We start from the raw sequence: 18,884 nt of genomic DNA, 5'->3' as shown, positions 1-18,884 counted from the left end.
CTCTGCAGCCCTCTCTGCCGCTGTGAGCACCGAGGGCCACAGTTCAGCTCGTGGACATTTCTCTCTCCTCCTCATTTATGGTCCTACTAAGGAAAGGGTGCCCTTCCGACGCCCCAGCGGCAGAGGGCCCTGAGCTCCATGAGAGAAGAAGGTCAGGGGCGCCCTGGGCTTTCGGTCTTCTTCTTCCCTTCTCTCCTCCCTCCCCTCCTTCTTCGTCCCTCCTTCTCCCGTGCCCCCTCCTCCCCCGCGCTGTCACTGGCTGCACCTCGGAGGCCGCACAATAGAGGCTCCGCCCTCCCCCTGCGAACACTTCGCTGCGCCCGCGCCCAGCCGTCGGCGCCGGTCCGTGCGCCCAGGCTCCCAGCCACCCGCCCGGCGACCCCCGGCACCCTGCTGCCGCCCGGCGCGCCTGCCCGCCCTGCCCGGACCCTCCTCGCACCTGAGGCCGCGCGGCCCTCCCCCTACCCCGCGCCGCCCGCGCCGGCCCCAGCCAGAGCTGCTAGCGCCTGGGGGACATGATCAGGGTCCACGGGGTACCCGCCGCGCTCGGCTGCACCCAGCTGGGGGAGGCGCTCTGAGCACCCGCCTCGGACTGGCAGAGACGCCCGCCAACCTTAGCTGCTGCTGGATCCCTGCCTGACCCCAGAGGAGGTTCCCCGGGGCCGAGCCCCTTCTTGTCGCGCCTTCATGGCCAGTCCTCTGCTGCTGGTCCTCTGCCTGGCTCTGGGTGTGGCTCTGGGCTGCGTGTCCGGCGTCACCCCCACAGGATCCCGTGAGCCCCCGAACGCCCAGACGGTGACACCCACGGAGGCCGAGACCCTGCAGAATGAGGCAGACAACCAGGAGAACGTCTTGTCTCAGGTAGGCAGCAGCCCCTGCCACCTGCCTGCCCGGGATGGGCCAAGAGCCAGGAGGTGGTCCTGGCTGAGGGGCCTTTGATTATTTATCGATTAGAGTATGTTCTTAGGGGAAGGGACGTGAGTCTTTCAAGGTTATGGAATCAGGAGAAAACAGAGAAGTAAGGGAAATGATCACAGCCTCTTGGTTCGGGGCTGGGGAGCAGGGCCGCCTCTGGTCTGCGTGGCCGTTGGCTGGGGCAGGAATGTGAATGCAGGCGGGCGCTGGGCAGAGGCTGACGGTGAGACCCATGGGGAGAAGACTCACAGCAGGTATGGACACCCAGGAGGAGATGGGGTGAATGTGAGCAGAACGGCGACGTTGTGAGGTCCCCCCACCCAGAGGGGCTGATGACCCCGATGAGGGAGGGAGGCAGCGTGGAAACACAGACCCACCTAGGGGTCGGGGACGAATGACAGCTGATAGCAAGGGGCTTGGTTATGTGTCCCTTTACAGAGGGCTTCCTCTGTGTTATGACTCAATCCTTACACATCCTCTTCCCAGTCCACAGCCCAGGACAGTCAGTCTCGGAAGGGTCTGAGCTGGGGGTGGGCAGAGCAGGTTTCCGACAGCCTTCGCCTTGACCCTTTGACTGTCAGGCACAGCTCTCCCTAGGCTGTTGATTTCCTGCTCCCCAGGGCCGGAGCCAGACGTGCAGTGGGTGTCATCGTGATCGAAGGAGGGGGTGACTGAGCAAGGACCAGGAGCAGGTGGCTGCCTGCACCTCCACAAGCACTTGGCCCTTGGGCTCCTATCAAACCCCAGCCTCCCAGGCCTTCCCTTAATAATTATGCTAATATGTGCCCTGTTCCATCCACAACCACACACTGACCCCTAAACTGGAAAGACAAGTGCCTCACATTGCAGGCCTGCGGAACCACTGGCAAAACTCTCCCCAGCAAGCGAGGAGCCCCTGGAGGGAGGGGGTCCCATCCAGGTGAGGGTCAGCCCAGCCTGTCAGTCACCCTGAGCCGTTGTGTTTGACAGCAGCCCTAAAACAAATATTAGCGTTAGGAGAAACCCAACCTTTGCAAGGAAAACATGACAAGCCTGTCCCCCCGCTGGGCCAGCATCCCAGGAGTGTGACCACTGCAGCAAGCTCTGCCTGCTTGCCGGGTCAGAAGCCGGATGGATGGGAGGAGCCGTGTCCGTGCCTAGAAAGGGAGCCTGGCTTTGAGGGCACGGGGCCTGCTGGACAGGAGCTGAGAGGAGCCTGTTCCCCAGCAAGCACCCAGGAGCCAGCTGTGGCATGTGTTCCTGCCTGGGGAGGCTGGCGGGGGGCGGCAGCACCCTGAGTCAACGGTTCTTACCGTAGAAGCAGAGGGGGCTGCTGGTCTGCATTCCTGGATTTGGCCAGGAGTTTGGGTTCAGAAGCTGCACTAGGTGCCAAATAAGTCCTTAAGCTCAGTGAGCTCAGTGACTTCTTCACCCAGTACCTTCTCCAAATCTAACCCATCTCTGAGGCCCAGATCAAACACCACCTCCTCTGAGAAGTTTTCCTGGTGCTGGCTGGTGCAAGGTGGCCCTGGTTGAGCTCTCCCTGTGCTGGGCACGCAGGGGTGAACCCCTCTGCTGGCGGTGACCGATCTCTGCACTGTGGTCCTTGAGAGCAGGCCCTCCATCTGCCCATCTCCTCTCCTCGGGGGCACCCAGCACAGTCCGAGGAGGCGCTCGGTCATGGAAGGCTGAGTGGGGGAGGCCGGTGTTTCGTCAGTCTGTCTCCACTCCTTCTCTAGTCTAAACCTGGGTGCTCACATGGGCAAGGACCATTGGAAGGAGGATGGGGCCCGTTTGCTTTTATCCTTAAAATGGCGAAAGGCTGAGACCCCCAAGAAGCGTCCAGGTCCCCAGAACAAGGAGGAAGCTGCACGTGGTGGCTTCAGGGGGACATCACAATCAGCAGACGGTGCTGCAATGACACCTCGTGTCACGGTCCGAGTTGTCTGAGGTCTCTCTGGCCAAGTGAGTGGAGAGCCTTCCTTGGGCCTATGTTCACACACCCTCCCCGTCCTCCCTGTCTGTCTAGCTGCTAGGAGACTATGACAAGGTCAAGGCTGTGTCCGAGGGCTCCAACTGCCAGTGCAAGTGTGTCGTGAGACCCCTGGGCCAGGAAGCCTGCCAGAGGGTCAACGCAGGGGCCTCCAGGAAGGAGGACTTTTACACTGTGGAGACCATCACCTCCGGCCCCTCCTGCAAGTGTGCCTGTGTCGCTCCGCCCTCCGCCCTCAACCCCTGCGAGGGTGACTTTCGGCTGCGGAAGCTGCGAGAGGCAGACAGCCAGGACTTGAAGGTGGGACCCCTTGGGGGTAATGCCACAGGCGAGGGGGCACCGGGAGTCTGATGAGACTGGGAGGGGGCTGGGTCACAGGCCTTTATGCAGACCAGTCACTTTCAGCCCTGGTGTCTGAGGGAGATGCCCAGAGCCCCGTGTGCCCGCCTTTCTTGGGGAGCCAGGCCTGGGGGCAGCTGCCAGGCCCAGTGGCCAGAAGAACTTGGCGTTCTTCCCCAGGAGTGGCGCCTTGCTGACTGTCACCAGCCTGCACCCCAGTGAGGCAGGGGACAGCCACAAAGTCCTCAGTGCAAGGGCTGGGTGATGCCAGGGAGAGGGTCCTGGGGTCCGGACATTAGCTGTGACCCTGCGATCCTGGTGCACAGTATGGGGGGCTCAGGCTTACCTGGGGCAGCCCCATGGGCTGGCCGGGTCCCTGCCAGGTCCCTGCTATCCCCCATCCCTGCAGCGTGGGCAGCGGAGGAGCTTGGCTCGGGCGTCAGACAGATGGGTTCAGTCACTGCTCCGCCTCCACGGGCTGCGTCATCCGAGTCCAATTATTTACCCATCTGGCCTGAGTCCCCCCACGAATGAAAAGTGGGAACAACAAGGTATTCCTGGTGGGACTGTTCCGAGAGTTGACGAGGTGACAGCCGCTGAGCAGGACTGGCACAAGGCGAACGGGCGCCGCGGAAATGAGTAACCCGGGAAAGTGCCGCTCAGCTGGCTGGCGCCTGGCGCTCTCTTGGTCGCGGGCAGTCACCGCTGCCCCTGGAAGCAGAGTGGCGTGTAACTGGACAGTGAGCGACTGGGGATTCAGCCCCACCCCTCGGAGCTGCAGTTCTGCCCTGAAACTGCTCTCCGAACCACAGGCATGGTCACCGGTTACAGGATGGCACGGGGGGGGGGGGTCCTGGCACAGGCAGGCAGCACTTTCTACTGGGAATCAGGGCCTCCACACAGTGCATGTGAACCAGACACCCTTCCACGGCCTTACCCTGGGTGCGGCTCCCTCCGCCTGGTGGGGAGGAAGGATGTTCCACACACAGGTGTGTCGTAGGTGGGCAGTTCCTCCAATCGCAAGGCTAGGGCGAGGTGGGGAGCAGAGAAGCAGACATGTGTCCAGCAGTCTGGAAGCATGTGTCTTCTGCCCCTGTGCCTGTCCCATAGTCCTGGATGCCCCAGAGCCTTGGCCACCTTCCCCCAGGGGCTCCGTACTGGCAGGAAGGGCAGTATTGGTGGAACTGGGAGGACCAGGAGCCTGTGACAGCTTGCCACCTCAGAGATGGGGGTCACTAACCGCTTTCATGTCAGGGTTGGTTTAGCTCTCAGGGCTGCGGGGAAATGGGGTGTTTTCTAGGACCCCCAGTAGACAATGGAGGTGAGTGCCTTAGGGGCCCACCCACAAGGCACTGAAGTTCAGAGCCACCTTGCTGAGTGTGCATGAATGGCCTCTGTGGGCCAGGTGCCAGGCCAACAGAGACCAGGCCACTCAGGCACTGCTCGTAAAGAGCTCACAGTGGGAAAGATAGACATGCCTGCGACGGACAGATCTACCAAGAGGAATGAACAGTTTTACCTGTTCCCGTGGGGTTCTTCCATTTGCTCACCCCAGACCCCAGCAGGCAGACACACCTGTCGCATTTGCCCACGTGGCTGCCTCTCCATCCCCCGCTGGGGCTTCTCTGCGGATCTCGCCTAGAGTCTGTCTGCCCCAAACTAACTGTGTCCTTGTCCCGCAGCTCGCCACCATCATAGACATGCTGGAAGGAGCTTTCTATGGCCTGGACCTCCTGAAGTTGCATTCGGTCACCACCAAGCTGGTGGGGCGAGTGGACAAACTGGAGGAGGTAAGGCCGGGCCTGAGTCTCCGCATCTCTCTCTCTCTCTATCGAACTCAAACGCGAATCAAACATCCCATGGCACTTTTTCTGAAAGCACACAGCCTGAGTAGACTTAAACCCATTCTGTTCTTTGGAAAGAAAAAATGCATATGGCACACTCATCCAGAATTTTGCCACATTGTCAGTGGCCAAGAGAGTCAGTGAAATGTAATGTAAATACCTTTTCCTTTCCTATGGAAGGACCATGTAGCCAGCGCGACTGGGGTCAAGGGGTGGTGAGTCCCCCTCCTGTGACGTTCGTCACAGAGGCCTGGGGTTTCTCCAGGGCACCCGGGTCTGAGTCACCCTGTTGCCGAGGTCTCAGTCAGCACCTGCCATGGGCTAGCTGCTCGCAGCTGTCTGCTTGGGGAGCCAGTGAGCGTGGCAGCTGGGGCCCCGCCCGCAGGCCGGCTGCTCAGTTTCGTCACCCGTGGTCAGAGGGAGCGGGCCATCCTGCCTGTCCTGACAGTCTGAGCACCAGCTGTTCAGGGGCTGGAGACAGCTGTCTGTTGGGCAGCCGTCCCCAGCCACCTGGTCCTCATTGTGTCCTGGATGGAAGAGCAGGCTGAGCTGCCGGAACCAGCCCTGACACTGGGCCCAGTGACCCCCACACCTGCTCATGTCGGTCCCATGGGATGTTGTTCCATGTGCCCGTGGGGCTGGCTCTCCATCTAGGCCCTGTGCCACCCAGCACCTACCCGTGGGTCAGGCGGCTCCGGGACAAGAGGGCCCATGCCTGCTGCGTGGCTGGGGCTCTCGCTTGGCCCAGCTGGTATCCAGCGCGGTCTCCTCCACATGTCTGGGCGTCCCTGCCCTTTCCCCCACATATCTGCTGAGACCCGGCCCTCCTGCTCCACCTCGACCACGGGTGCCAGGCTGCCCATGCAGCCCTCACCACTGTCCGTCCCCAGCCTGGGGAGGGAGGCAGGCATCATCATTCCTGGTCCGTCCAGTGGAGCCCTGTGTGGTTTCACGGCCAGGCGGTGCCTACGTCTCCAGAGCAGTGCCTCCCCAGTGTCCTGCTGGACAAACCAGGGGCCGAGAGCTGCCCGAGCACAGCACCTGCTCACCTTCCCCAGGTCCCAGAGCTTCGGCTATTCTTAGCCAAGCGTGCACACAGCTGTCCACCAACTGGACAAGGTGCAGATACAGTCCTTACCCAGGGGCAGACCCCCCCGCCTCCATCAGCCCCCACGCCCATTCCCCATTGGATACCTGGTCATGCTGGCTCATTCAAGCTGGGCTCTGACCGGCTGCTGCCCTGTGCCCGCTGCACCCCAAGTCCACCTACGTCCAGCTCCCCCTTGCTCAGCAACCCTGCCTAGTTCTCACACTCTCTCCTCGCTGGTGTCTGTCTGTGCATCTGTCCATCTGGTGACACAGCTTGCTCCCAGCAGCCAGCTGTTCCCAAGGCTGCCTCTCCCACCCATGGTACCTGTCCTGTGCCCACTTTAGCCCGCACTGGGGCTGACTTAGGGCAGACCCCCCAGGTCTCAGGTTACTACGGCCTCTGTGCCAGCCCATCTGCCTCTCCTCTTCTTCTCCCCGCTGCTGCTCTGCCCAGGGATCCTTGGTAGGGACCACGGGGTACGCTCGCCCTGCTGACAGGACTCCCTTCCTGCCCCGCCGCCCGCGTGGCCCACGAGCCCAGCTGCACGCACTGTTCATGTCACGGCTGCCGCTGTCCCAGGAGGGGCTGAGGCTGAGCTCACAGGGTTCTCCCTTCTGCCAGGGAAGGATAGAGAGCGCCCAGTGTGTGGGGGGCATCCCCTGTGCCCTGAGAAGTGCCCCACACAGGCCCTCAGCGTGAGAGGACTGAGGCAGGGAGGGAACCAGGGTGAGGTGGGTGGGGGGCTGTCGATGGGGGGATGCCTTCACCAGCCTGCTGATAGTTCGGGTTGTGCCCTTGCCCCTCTGCGCTCTGGGGGCCGGGCTGCCTCCTGCCTGCTGGGTGCACACCCAGAAGCGGATTCCTCACTGGCCTGGCGGGGGGGGGGGGGTACTGAAGACTATGAATCAGTGACAAGGGGCCTCCAGGGGCCCACAACCCCGAGTCACGGGGCTCAGTGGCGAGCACACGGGTGTCCCTGGCCTCGGGCTGCTCAGGAGTCAGTGGACCTTATTTGGGTAACAAGGCTACTTAGGGCCAAGCAACTGGGCCCCCAGAGTGGAGTCCTGGGGCCATTCTGGACAGCAAAAGAGGACACACCTCAGCTTCCCCCCCGCCCCGGATGTGTGTCACTGCCCTGCCGTGTCGCTCTGACTTACTCCTTCATGGTCCTCGTCACACGAGGGATGCCTTGTTGACACCTCCTGTTTCCTCCTGACTTCCCCTTCTGGAGGGGGTCGTCACCAGAGCAGGGTACTCGTCAATCTGGCTTACAACTGGCCCCTCTACTAGATGCATTAGTGGTGAAGTAAGAGGTGGAACCTGACCCCACGAGGCTGCGTACCCATCTAAGGACGTGTGTGTCACAGAGATGCCAGGGTGCCCTCCCAGGTGCTCACACAGGTGCAGAGCCACGGGAAGTCCAACCAGGACCCCAGAAAGCCCTGAACCCTATGAAACACCTCTCACCGTCTGTCCTGTCCTAGCAGTTCCGCCCGCCTGCCACCCACGGCTCAGCACTCCACAGACCCCACTTGTGTACACATCACCTGGGTTTGTGGGGAGGCGGGCTGTGACCACGGGCAGCTGGGCCTAACTGGCTCCCTGTGATGGGACCACACTCGCGGAGCAAGGACTTGTGAAAGCCCAGCACCTGTGGGTGTGCAAACCCTCTCTGCCCCCTCAGATGTCCTCAGTGTTGTTGGGAGGTCAGGGGCTGGGTTCAGCTCCATCACCTGTTTTAAAGGATCTTGGGCAAATTGTGCCCTTAACTCTGGACCTTGGTTCCCTCCTCTGTGAAATGAAAGGTCAGGCTTGCATTCAGGGCCCACGCCAGCTGTAACTGTCCGCTCGTGGGAGCCCCATACTCCTCGTAACGACTCACAGGGAGAGCTGGTATTTCCCCCTCTCACACAGGGTGGGGGCACAGCCCGGTCCTGCTTCCAGAATCCATGCTCTTAATGACCACCCCTGACCACTCTGCATGTCACACCCACCAGGAAGGACTGCACGCCCAGTGAGTCCCCTCCCACTGGGCCTTTCTCTCATGCACTTCTGTTCCCCCAGTTAGTTCTGTGCGATTCACAGCTCCCGGCTTGGCCTGTGCCCCGTGGAGCACACCAGGTCCTTCCTCGCAACTGAATGGCACTGCCAGTTTTAACAAGCACTTCAGGGCTCCTCTGGGCAGGCCCTGCAGGAGCACCCGGGCCACGGTGTCTGGTGTCACCGCTGGCCTGGACTTGGGGCGTCCATCTAGGACACAGCAGCATTCTTGCCAGGCTGCCTGTGTTTGTGTGTCAGAGAAAGACAGGGCACCGAGGCACCCTCTGCTTCACCTGCTTGCTTCCTCCCCCCACCCCCAAAACACAGCCCGGAGGAGAACATGGCAACTTCACAGTCCAGGTGCTCGTGGAAACCTCAGTGGGGCCCCAGTGGGACAGTGTCGGACACCAGCGCAGGATACGTCTCTAATCCTAGAGGAGAAAGAGCAGCTCTGAGCCCGCCGACGGCCCATGGCTCAGAGCCCACGGCACTCAGCTTCCGCAGGACGCTGCCCCAGCTGCCCTGGAGACGCACTCCTTCCTGGGCTCTCCGGCCACACACGTGCCACCCACAGAGCCTGGTGTGGTGGGCTGTCTTTCTCCTGCAAAGTTGACCCTCTCTCCGGTGAGACCTGTCATCTCGATGTCCCCAGGAGGGGCACCCCAGGCGCATTTATTGCCTTTCTGCTGCACTCGACCTTAAACACACAAGGTTGCGATTAGGAAAGTGGGGTGATGTTGGGCAGTATTTCCACAGTGGGGCTGTCTGAGCCAAGCTATCGGAAATTCTGCAGAGACCTGAGACCCAAGACCAGGACCTCGGGACAGGTCCTCAGCACAGGGCTGGACACACCCTGGGGCCCCCTTGCTGCCTGGCCAGCGTCTCAGCCTGGCCGCAGGTCTCTGCGCTCTGAACGAAAGATGGTGGTGGCGCTTCCTGCTGGTCTCCAAGCGCATTAATGAATCCTCTTTTTAAATGTTTTCTAAGGAAGTTTCCAAAAACCTCACCAAGGAAAATGAGCAAATCAAGGAGGACGTCGCTGGGATCCGCGCTGAGATGACCCAGCGAGGCAAAGAGAACTGCTCCCGGAATGGTGCGGCCGGCCTCCCAGACATCCGCACGGCCCTGCAGAGGGACACGGCAGCCGCGTTCGCCCACCCTGAGGTATAGCCCTGCCCCGAGCACATACACTGCACCGAGCCATCAGATCTGACCTCTTAACTGGCACGGTCCCATCTCACCCCGTGGCACCTCTGCGGGCAGCAGGGCCAGGTGGGCGGGTCCATTTCACTCAACACTGGGAGCCAGGAAGGGTCACGAACCAGTGCTGAAGGCAGCATGCAGCTAGACAGTGGCCGGGCAGAGGCAAGGAGCCTCACGTCACTGGTGAGGAGAGAAACTCAGGAAAGCGTATGGTCGTCCTGTCCATCCAGGAAGAGGTGGAGGGTCTCCCACCTCCGTCCCTGCCCACCCCGCTGCATCCCATGCGCAGTGCCACCCGTGCGCGAACAGTCTGGTGTGATTTGAGCAATGCCCAGAGACCTGCTTGCTAATAGTTCCTCCCCATTCGGTGCCCGGGCGCTATGGCTCTTGTTGCTGAGTTAGCGTACGCGCTGCTGGTTCAACGTGTGGTCAGCTGTCCCCTAAACGGATGCCTCAGAAACAGGCATTAATTTGGGAGCTGACCCAAGGGGGCAAAGAGTGCGGACACCACCAGGAGGCAAGGCCAGCATGTGAGCAGTGCCTGTCCACCCGGGGCCGTCAGACGGGGCCTGGGACGGGAACAGCCAGGAGCCGGAGCCGCCACCCAGGCTGCCGTCGGGTAGAAAGAGCCGGGTAGCATTGCCCACAGGACGCTGCTGCCTGGTCATTGTGCATGGGGGTCAGTGAGAAAGTAGGCCTGTCCTGTGGGCCTGGGCAGAACAGCTCAAGGGGTGTTGGGCAGTGTGGTTTGGGGAATGGGGCAGGTGCAGTCTGGGGGCAGGGTGGTGCCTGCACCGTGCCCGGAGTGCGACGCAGAACCAAACCGGAGAATACATGTGAGGAAGGCCCATAGTTCCCTGTCCCTGAGGCTTCTTGGAAATATATTCCTTTAAAAATTATGTCCATTCCCATTTCAGGGTGTCCCCAATGTGCTTGCCCCTGGGCATGTGCTTAGTTGGCTTGGTGGGACACCCCTGAGCAGGTCTGAGCCCAAAACCACAGACCAAGGGCATTTGTGCTGGAAGGGGGAACCTGGAGGTACCCATCACGGCCTGGCCGGCACCCTCCGCTGCCTGCTGCCCAGAGCAGGCGTCCGGCGTCCAGACGGCTGAGAAGAGAGCCGCCCGTCGCCTCAGTGACACATTGTGTGGGTTGCTCAGAACCAGCTCAGATTCCTGAGGGCAAACAACAAACCCAATCCCACACCAGACTTTTCTCCTTGCTCAGCAAAGCCCTGTCCCTCTGCGGTCCCCCGTCCTCACGTCCTCACGCTGCTGAAGTCAGCACGACCCACCACAAGGGGCGGGGGGGGGGGGATAGGGCCAGGGCAGCGGGGGTGGGGTGGCGCTGAGGCTGGCCTCTTCCCCTCCCTTGTCCCTGTCTCTTCCGTGAGCCTGTGCTGATGGGACAGAGTGGGCATCTGGGTCTGGTTGGTCCTTTCAGGGCTCTTGTAGATGATGTCACAGTTTCTCAGAATGGTGGGTGACAATCCTGGAGGCTCCTCTCCAAGAAGGTCCTTGCCCAGAGAGTTGGCGACAGCTCTGGGTGCAGGCTGGGAGAGGGGGCGGCCAGACGCCAGGAGCTGAAGTCACAGAGCAGTGTTGGATTAGCAGAGAGAGGGTGTCAGAGTCCGGGGGGGGGGGGGCTACTGCAGCCCCATGCAGCCTGTCGCCAGGAACCCGGGAAGTGACACATTCCCTGGCTGCGCCTGTGTGAGGGCCGGCTCCATTCCCTCGGCTCCAAGGAGGAGCTGCAGCCCCGCCTGGCTCCGAGAGCTGGGAATTAGAGCTCCTGGGGTTTGCCACGAGATGACAGCCTGCTCTGGCCATGGGGACAGGGACACCCAGGCCCAGCAATTAGATGGCCCACAATGTCTGACTCCAGGGCTGGGGCCTCTTATCTGCCTCTCCTGTGGGAAACGTGGGGTCCCCAGGCCTGCTGGATACCAGCCAGATAGTGGCCCTGAGGACCAGGAGATCAGACGAGGTTTTGGAGGGCACAGGAGCTAGTCCTGTGGTCACAGCTTTGGGCTCCATGGCCTGTGCAGGGAAGAAAGAGCTCAGGTCATCCGGGCCTGCCGGATCGCCATGGGGCCCAGTGGGCGTCCCTCGTGGCCACCAATCAACTGACCTTCGACCAGAATACACCACAACTCTGAGCCTCTCTCATCTGTAAATCAAGGGTGATAAGGTTGACTTGTCTCCGTGTATGGGGTGGGGTGGAGGGGTGAAAAGTAACAGAAAGGGACACATCTGACCTTTAAATAGGTGCTCGCTACAATGTATCCCTTGACCTCTCATCAAGTTCACCTCCACGGCCAGAGACGGGAGGGGGGTGGGGTGGGGAGCTATCGTGGGGCGGGGAGCCATGACCCACGTCTGCCGGGACCTGTCTGCCGGGTCCCTCTGGGTGCCTCTCAGGCCCCAGCCAGGGGACCCTGGCTTCCAGGGCTTGGTCTCCACGGCGTGCCAGGAGCCAGGCGCACGTCTGCTGCGCCATCTGGATTAACTCTCGTCATGGGAGGCCCGGCGCAGGCCCAGGGTGTGGCCGGGAGTGCAGGCTCCATGTTTGCTCTAGGCCAGATTTTAAAGGTCAACACGAGAGCCTGAGCTGGTCCCCCCTGTGCAGAGTGAGGATGTTGTTGTGGCAGCGGGTGGGTCCCAGTGAGCACTCAGTGACCCCAAAGGCCTGCTGGGCCCCCCCAGGGCTCCCAGCATCTGGGGATGGGAGATCTGTTTCCAAGTGGCTCAGCTCTCTGGATGGATTTCACTGGGGTCTAGAGTGACAGGGTCTCGGGGAACACTACCTACCCGGGTGAGAGGGGCCTTCATGGCTGTGGCAGCGGAGAGGACACCCCGAGGTCCCCAACTTGGAGCACACTAGCTCATAGGCCCTGCTCGGTAACGTCAGTGTGCCTCAGTTTCCCAGTCTTTGAGGACAACAGAGCGAGCTCCTCCCCGACAGGAGCAGTGCAGACGCTAGGTTGGTGTCACGTGTAACGTGCAGGGAACCAGCCTGGCACTCAGCGGGCCCCTGTCACTGGCATGGCCAGGGGCCCCGCCCTGCCCAACTGACCATGACCTGCCCTGCTTGTGTCCCCTCCGGCACGCAGTACGAGGAGCGGTTCCTGCGGGAGGAGACCGTGTCGCAGCACGTCAACTCCATTGAGCTCCTGCGGACGCGGCCCTTGGCCCCGCCCGAGCTGGGGAGGCCACAGCGGCCCCTCCAGAGGCAGGTGCACCTGCGGGGCCGGCCGGCCTCCAAGCCCACTGTCATCCGGGGCATCACCTACTACAAAGCCAAGGACCCCGAGGACGAGAATGACATCGAAGAGCAGCGTGAGTTGGGGTCAGCAGGGCCACCAGAGGCCAAGCGAGAGGGACCCCCATGCCTGTACCATCTGTGCAAGGCTATATGCCACCAGCGAGGTTGCCACAGTCACAGTGACCTGGTGTTCTTGCTGAATTCCCTCCCCACCTCCTGGGGGCCTTGGGCAGGTCCCCTGACATCTCTGGGCTTCACAAGACCACCTGGCACCTGAGCTCCTGAGGCGTGGAGGGGGTGACCCGCTCGATGCGCCTGACCCTCGGTACCTCCCTTCCCTCCATCCTCTGACTTTTCCCAGAAAGACGCTGACTTTTCTAATCATTATCTTCTTCCCTAAGCCCTGTACCTGTTCCCTTAGCAGCACCCGAAGGGTCCAGGTCCCTGACTTGTGCCGGCTCTGCTCACCCAGCCACTGCCATCATCACTCTGCCTACTTAACAGCGGTTGTTGCCTTTGTTTTTTATTACTGACTTGTGGGAGGCTTTTCGCATGTTCCAGGACAAGTCACATGTATTGCCTGCCGATGTCATGTTCCTGCCTGTCATGGGCACGTCCGGCTCCTCGGGGTGCCTTTGATGCGCAGATGAGATTTATCTGTTTACCACCTCCTCCTGTTGTGGCTAGACTCTTTGTGTCCTCTCTGGAGTGTCTGTACCTCTGCATTTCTTCTCTGCTCGAACCCTGCAGGGTCACTTATTTCACTCAGGATAAAAACTGAAGTCCACACTTAGCGCCCAAGAGCCCTCTCACCCCAGAACCAGCTCCTGTGCCCCCTTTGTTACCTCCACCTTGAACCCTCCATCACCAGCTGCCACATTGCTCTCGGCCTCATAGGCATGTTCCAGCCCCAGGACCTTTGCATGGCGGCCATTCCTCCCAGAACAGTCTTCCCCTGGAGCTGCTTGGCTCTCTCCCTTACCTCCCTCCCCACCAAGTCATCCTGACCACTGTCCCTTCCCTCCCAGCTCCCCAGGCCTCCTCGCCCACCGACTTCTCTCCACCAGCATGTGCACGGTCAGTCTGCTATTAGTGTGACTCCCACTAGGTGGGTCCAGGAGGCCCTAACTGTTTCCACTATCATTCATGCACCATGAATACCTGCTCCGTGGATGCCTGGGTGGTGACTAACTTCTCAGGACTGGCCTCCTGGTGGCCCAAGTCCCTGAGGCAAAGCCCACATGGGAACAACTTCGGTCTGTGCTCCCTTCCCCTTCTCCTCAGTCCTAGCAGGCTCTGTCCCTAAGCCATGGCATCGCTTTGAGGGAGAAACCCTCTTACTCACCCCCCAGTGCTGCCTGCCCTGGGTCATCGAACAGCCATTCCTCCCGAGCCCATGTGATACTGTTTGTTCCCCAGAAGACGAGCTTTTCAGTGGTGACAGTGGAGTGGATTTGCTGATTGAGGACCAGCTGCTGAGACATGATGACCTGCTGACCAGTGCGCCCCGCAGGCCAACGGCCACCCGCCACGGCACTGCTGTGACCCCTGACGTGAGCACCAAGGCCACAGCCCTGTCCTCAGCCCCCAGCGTCCCAGACCCCACTGTCTCCACCTTGGCCAAACCAGTTCCCACCCCACTGCCAACGATGTCTACGTCCCCAGACCCACCGGGGGAGGCTGCCTTCATACCTTCCACTGAGCCTCCAGCCACCACTGTGTCGCGCTCAGCCACCCAGCCCCCACCAGCCCCAGCCCCAGCCTCTCTGCCGGTGGCTCCCGGGGACACATTTCTGGAGACCACATACCCGGCCCCAGTGCCTCCCACTGCCGTTGGGACAGATTCGCTGGGGAAGGACACCACTGCTGGGCAGGGCATAGCCCCCACCAGCCCTACCCTGAACCCGGGAGAGGAAGACGACATCCGGAATGTCATAGGTGAGTGCCATCTGCCTAGCCTGGTCTGGTCAGCTCGGGCGGAAGGCTGATCCCGGAAATGGGCTGTAGCCAAGTGGTCAGACTCCCTCGTGGACAAAAGCCAATGCTGCTACACCTTGGACACCTTAACAGCCTGGGTTCACGTGTCCAGAGGGACCTCCTTTCTGAAATGCACATGAACTGATGGAGCCAAGACCTCGGATCTGTTAGCTTTACAGACGTTTGTCGGGCGCCTCTGTGCCGGGCTTTATGGTGGGCATTGGGTGTGTGGGTCTCGGTTGAAGTTAGAAATTGGTTAAGGACCCTTTCCCCCAGGGAAGGATCCCGGAATAATGGTGGGTGGGGACAGGGAACTGCCAGTGACCAGGGCCACCTGGGCTGTCTCATGACCTCGGCCAGCAGGACAGGGAGTGAAAAGGTGGAGGAGAGGTAGCTGTTTTTCCTCTTCCTGCCGGGGGTGGGGGGGCACTGCAGAACGCTCTGGGATCTAAGGGAGGGTCCCATGTCCACACTGGCCCTAGGCAGTCTTGACCATGCTCCTGGAGCCAGGCCCTGAGCCCAGCACTCCTTGGTCCCCTCTCAAGCTGAGATGCTGAGGCCCCGACAGGAGGCGCCCCGTGTCCTGGGGGCTGGGGACCAAGGTAGGAGCCAGGGGTGGGGTATAGCCTCTCACGTCGGTCACTGTTCTGTTCAACGCAAACGATGTCGTCACAGGAGATGAGGTCTTGGCTTTTGAGACAAGCCTGTCTGCTTTTCAGAGATGGAGTTTTGCCTCCTGAGTCTTCTGCGCAGAAAGTGCAGGGACAGGACGCAGATGAGTTTTCCTCTGATTCTGAGGGTGGGAAGGGCCCTATGCAGGTGGCAGGCATTCTTGGCGAGCCTGTCTTTAGGAGTTGCTTTCACTGTTTCTTGTTGTCCGGTGTCTGTCCGTCACTGGGCACGGGCTTCCTTCCCAGACCTTGTCTGCAGGCCCCGGATGCCCTGTGCCTGACGAGTCACCCTGTCACGGGCAGCAGGTCCCTGTTCTTAGCGAATTGACAGTTATGGGGTAGACCTCCTGCCCACGGAGGTTGTTGGCTATTTATCGACTTTGATTTTGATTATTTTGAGTGTTGGGGGCGTCCGGCTACTTGTAAAAGGAACATCCTTTTCCTACGGTTTCCAGACCCAACTTGGTGATCTCCCTAAATGTTGACCTTATCTTCGGGGGATTGTAAAACTCTAGAAAAGTTCCAGAACAAGTAAATCAGCATTAACTTGGGTTGTTTAAACAAGGACTGGAGAAAGCACGGCACCAGGATGGAGCTGGGGGGGGAGGTTGTGGGCAGGGGGCTCACAGGCAGAAGGGAGGGTCCCTGACACAGGCCCGCGATGTCAGGGTAGGCGACGCAGGAAGAGTGGCTCCTACTTTGCGGACGGCGGTGCCAGGGTGGGAAGGGGAGGGCAGTGTTGGGGAGGCACAGTGGATGGTCAGCATGGCAACAGCAGGCACAGACAGGTCTGCTAAGGCTGGGAATGCCATGACCTGGGGGGAATGTCTCCCCCATGAGGAACAATGTCAACCATCCGCTCACTGGGCTATCTCTGGGCATGGGCCTGGGGTGGCCTGCCCTGCTACGTGGCCGCCTAGGGACAGTGGGCCATGCTCAGCACCCAGACTCAGACCAGGAACTGTCCAGTCAGTGCTCTAAATTGCTGGACCAGCAGCTTCCCTGTCTCTGGTGCTCTACTGGTCACTACATAGCCCCTGAAACACCTGGACCTTCTTTCATAACTGGGGCCTCTGGCCCTGGACACAGACACAGGAAATAGGCGAGGAACAAGGTCTGTCCTTGCACAGGACGGAGGCTGCTCCTCGTGCAGCCAGCACTGCGCCGTGCAGTGTGGACCAAGGTGGTCCCAACTGTGGACGGCATATCTGGGGTGGCCTCCAGCTCACGGCTCCCTGGGCAGGTGGGATTCTGCCCACAGGGTGGGCAGCCTGAGCCCTGAGTTCTGGGGCCGGGTTTGAGAGGTAAGATGTCAGAGGCTGCTGGAGCAAGGCATGGTGGTGACAGTGGCCCAGGACGGCGACAGGACACAGCTGAGCGCAGGGTGGCGGCCGAGAGAAGCAGCAGGAGCTGGAGGCTGAGCCATGTCTGGGTCCAATTCCTTAGGGCTGAACCTGCTGCGGAGTCCAGACTCTTAAGTGCGGGACCAGCCAGGGGCAGGGCTTTCTCCCCTCACCGCACCCCGCCTCTTCCCTGCAGGAAGGTGCAAAGACACGCTGTCCACCATCACGGGGCCCACCACCCAGAACACGTACGGGCGGAACGAGGGGGCCTGGATGAAGGACCCCCTGGCTGATGATGAGCGGATCTACGTGACCAACTATTACTATGGCAACACCCTGGTGGAGTTCCGGAACCTGGAGAACTTCAAACAGGGTGCGTGCTGCAGTTCACCTGCGGGTCCCCCCTTCCCTCTGCGCCCCGCTCCAGTCACAGCCAACTCTGAGGGTGACCCTGGGTGAGCAGGGTGGCACTGGGATGGTGGAGGGACCTTCCTGGGGGCAGGGCACCCCACCCCTGGAACAGAGGTTGGGACCTCCTTTCCTGGGGCTCCAGCAGCCAGTCACCACAATCACGGAGGACAGCACCCAGGTCTTGATGCAGTGCAGGGAGGTGGGGGATACTGCTCGCGTCCAGGGGACAGACGAGGGAGGAGCAGTTTGCTACGAAAAGAACAAGGTGGGGGCCACAAGCCACACCAGGGCACAGGCCCCTTGCGTCCCAGTCCTGCCGGCCGCCCACCTGCTTGGCTGAGCCGCCTTGTCTCCTGCAGGCCGCTGGAGCAACTCGTACAAGCTGCCCTACAGCTGGGTGGGCACGGGCCACGTGGTGTACGGGGGCGCCTTCTACTACAGCCGCGCCTTCACACGCAACCTTATCAAGTACGACCTGCGCCGCCGCTATGTGGCCGCCTGGGCCATGCTGCACGACGTGGCCTACGAGGAGGCCACGCCCTGGAGTTGGCAGGGCCACTCGGACGTGGACTTTGCCGTGGACGAGAATGGGCTATGGCTCATCTACCCGGCCCTGGACGACGAGGGCTTTAGCCAGGAAGTGATCGTGCTGAGCAAGCTCAATGCTGTGGACCTGAGCACGCAGAAGGAGACCACATGGCGCACAGGGCTCCGCCGCAACCTGTATGGCAACTGCTTCGTCATCTGCGGGGTGCTGTACGCTGTGGACAGCCACAACCAGCGCAACGCCAACATCTCCTACGCCTTCGATACCCACACCAACACGCAGATCGTGCCGCGCCTGCTGTTTGAGAATGAGTACTCCTACACCACCCAGGTCGACTACAACCCCAAGGACCGGCTGCTCTACGCCTGGGACAACGGGCACCAGGTCACCTACCACGTTATCTTCGCCTACTGACCCCGGGCCTGCACCAGCGTGCCAGGGCTGCTGCACCTTGTGTGTGCGTGTGTGTGTGTGTGTGTGTGTAAGTGTGCATGAGCGTGTGTGTGCGTGTGTATGTGCCTACATGTGTGCAGTGTGTGCGCACATGTGAGTGCGTGTGCTATGAGTGCACGTGTGCAATGTTTGTGCATCTGCATTGAGTGCACATGTGTGTGCACATGTGTACACAAGTGTGTGTATGCACATATGCATGTGTGCAGATGGGTAAGTGCTGTTCAAAAAATATATATTATTTTGTATACTGTAAATTGACAATGGGGTCTATTTTTTTTATATGGGTTGTAGATCAATCCATACGTGTATGTGCTGGTCTCATCCTCCGCAGTTTCTATTTTTATGCAAAAGTGAGCTTCTCCTTTGACCAGTGACCAGCTTGCTTCCAGCCTCGCCCTCCACCCGCTACCTAAGGGTGAGAGGGGTCCCCTGACTCGAGCCATCGAGGCTCTGACACGGGAGTGAGGAGGCAGGAAGAAGTGCTAAAGGGTGGGAAAAATTATATACTGGAGAAGTTTTAAAAACCCAGAAAATGCTTTTTTTTTTTTTAAATAAAGAAGGAATTTTAAATGACCCCTCGATGTGCTGCTGTTAGTGCTGATGTCTGTCCAGGGCTGGGCCCCTCTCAGGGAGGAGGCACCCAAGACGTGGGCACCTGTTCCTCCCCACCCTCCACCACGTGGCCCGGTGCGCGGCCCTGTTGAGAGGGAAGCTGAGTGACGTGACCTTGTCCCTGCCCTTCCGGAAGCTTACAATCAATGTCGGTCACTCGCTCATTCTGTCCTGTGACCCTGTCCTCCTGCTAGACATTCACG

The 18,884-nt window shown here is 60.5% G+C and overlaps 1 protein-coding gene across 2 annotated transcripts; it reads left to right on the top strand.

Moving 5' to 3' along the window:
* Positions 1 to 321: 321 nt before the first annotated feature.
* On the top strand, positions 322 to 18,624 carry OLFML2B (olfactomedin like 2B). 2 transcript variants are annotated; one of them, XM_066371353.1, is made up of 8 exons: positions 322 to 861; positions 2,924 to 3,187; positions 4,909 to 5,016; positions 9,188 to 9,364; positions 12,516 to 12,741; positions 14,090 to 14,605; positions 16,855 to 17,031; positions 17,429 to 18,624. In XM_066371353.1, the coding sequence occupies exons 1-8, from the start codon at positions 688 to 690 to the stop codon at positions 18,028 to 18,030; spliced, it is 2,244 nt and encodes a 747-aa protein (XP_066227450.1). In that variant the 5' UTR covers positions 322 to 687; the 3' UTR covers positions 18,031 to 18,624. The 2 variants fall into 2 exon arrangements, with proteins under 2 accessions (XP_066227450.1, XP_066227449.1); XM_066371352.1 differs by having other exon boundaries at positions 14,087 to 14,605.
* The last annotated feature ends 260 nt before the right edge of the window (positions 18,625 to 18,884 follow it).

The sequence above is a fragment of the Saccopteryx leptura genome, chromosome 2, assembly GCF_036850995.1.
Source record: "Saccopteryx leptura isolate mSacLep1 chromosome 2, mSacLep1_pri_phased_curated, whole genome shotgun sequence".
In the NCBI taxonomy this organism is placed as follows: domain Eukaryota; kingdom Metazoa; phylum Chordata; class Mammalia; order Chiroptera; family Emballonuridae; genus Saccopteryx; species Saccopteryx leptura.
This window is presented reverse-complemented; position numbering and strand designations above follow the sequence as displayed.

What these genes read in the sequence shown, in the direction of transcription:
- OLFML2B (XM_066371352.1), top strand. Translation starts at nt 688, where the DNA reads ATGGCCAGTCCTCTGCTGCTGGTCCTCTGCCTGGCTCTGGGTGTGGCT. An exon ending in AGGAGAACGTCTTGTCTCAG is followed by an intron (nt 862 to 2,923) that starts GTAGGCAGCAGC and finishes CTGTCTGTCTAG; the next exon opens with CTGCTAGGAGACTATGACAA. An exon ending in GAGTGGACAAACTGGAGGAG is followed by an intron (nt 5,017 to 9,187) that starts GTAAGGCCGGGC and finishes ATGTTTTCTAAG; the next exon opens with GAAGTTTCCAAAAACCTCAC.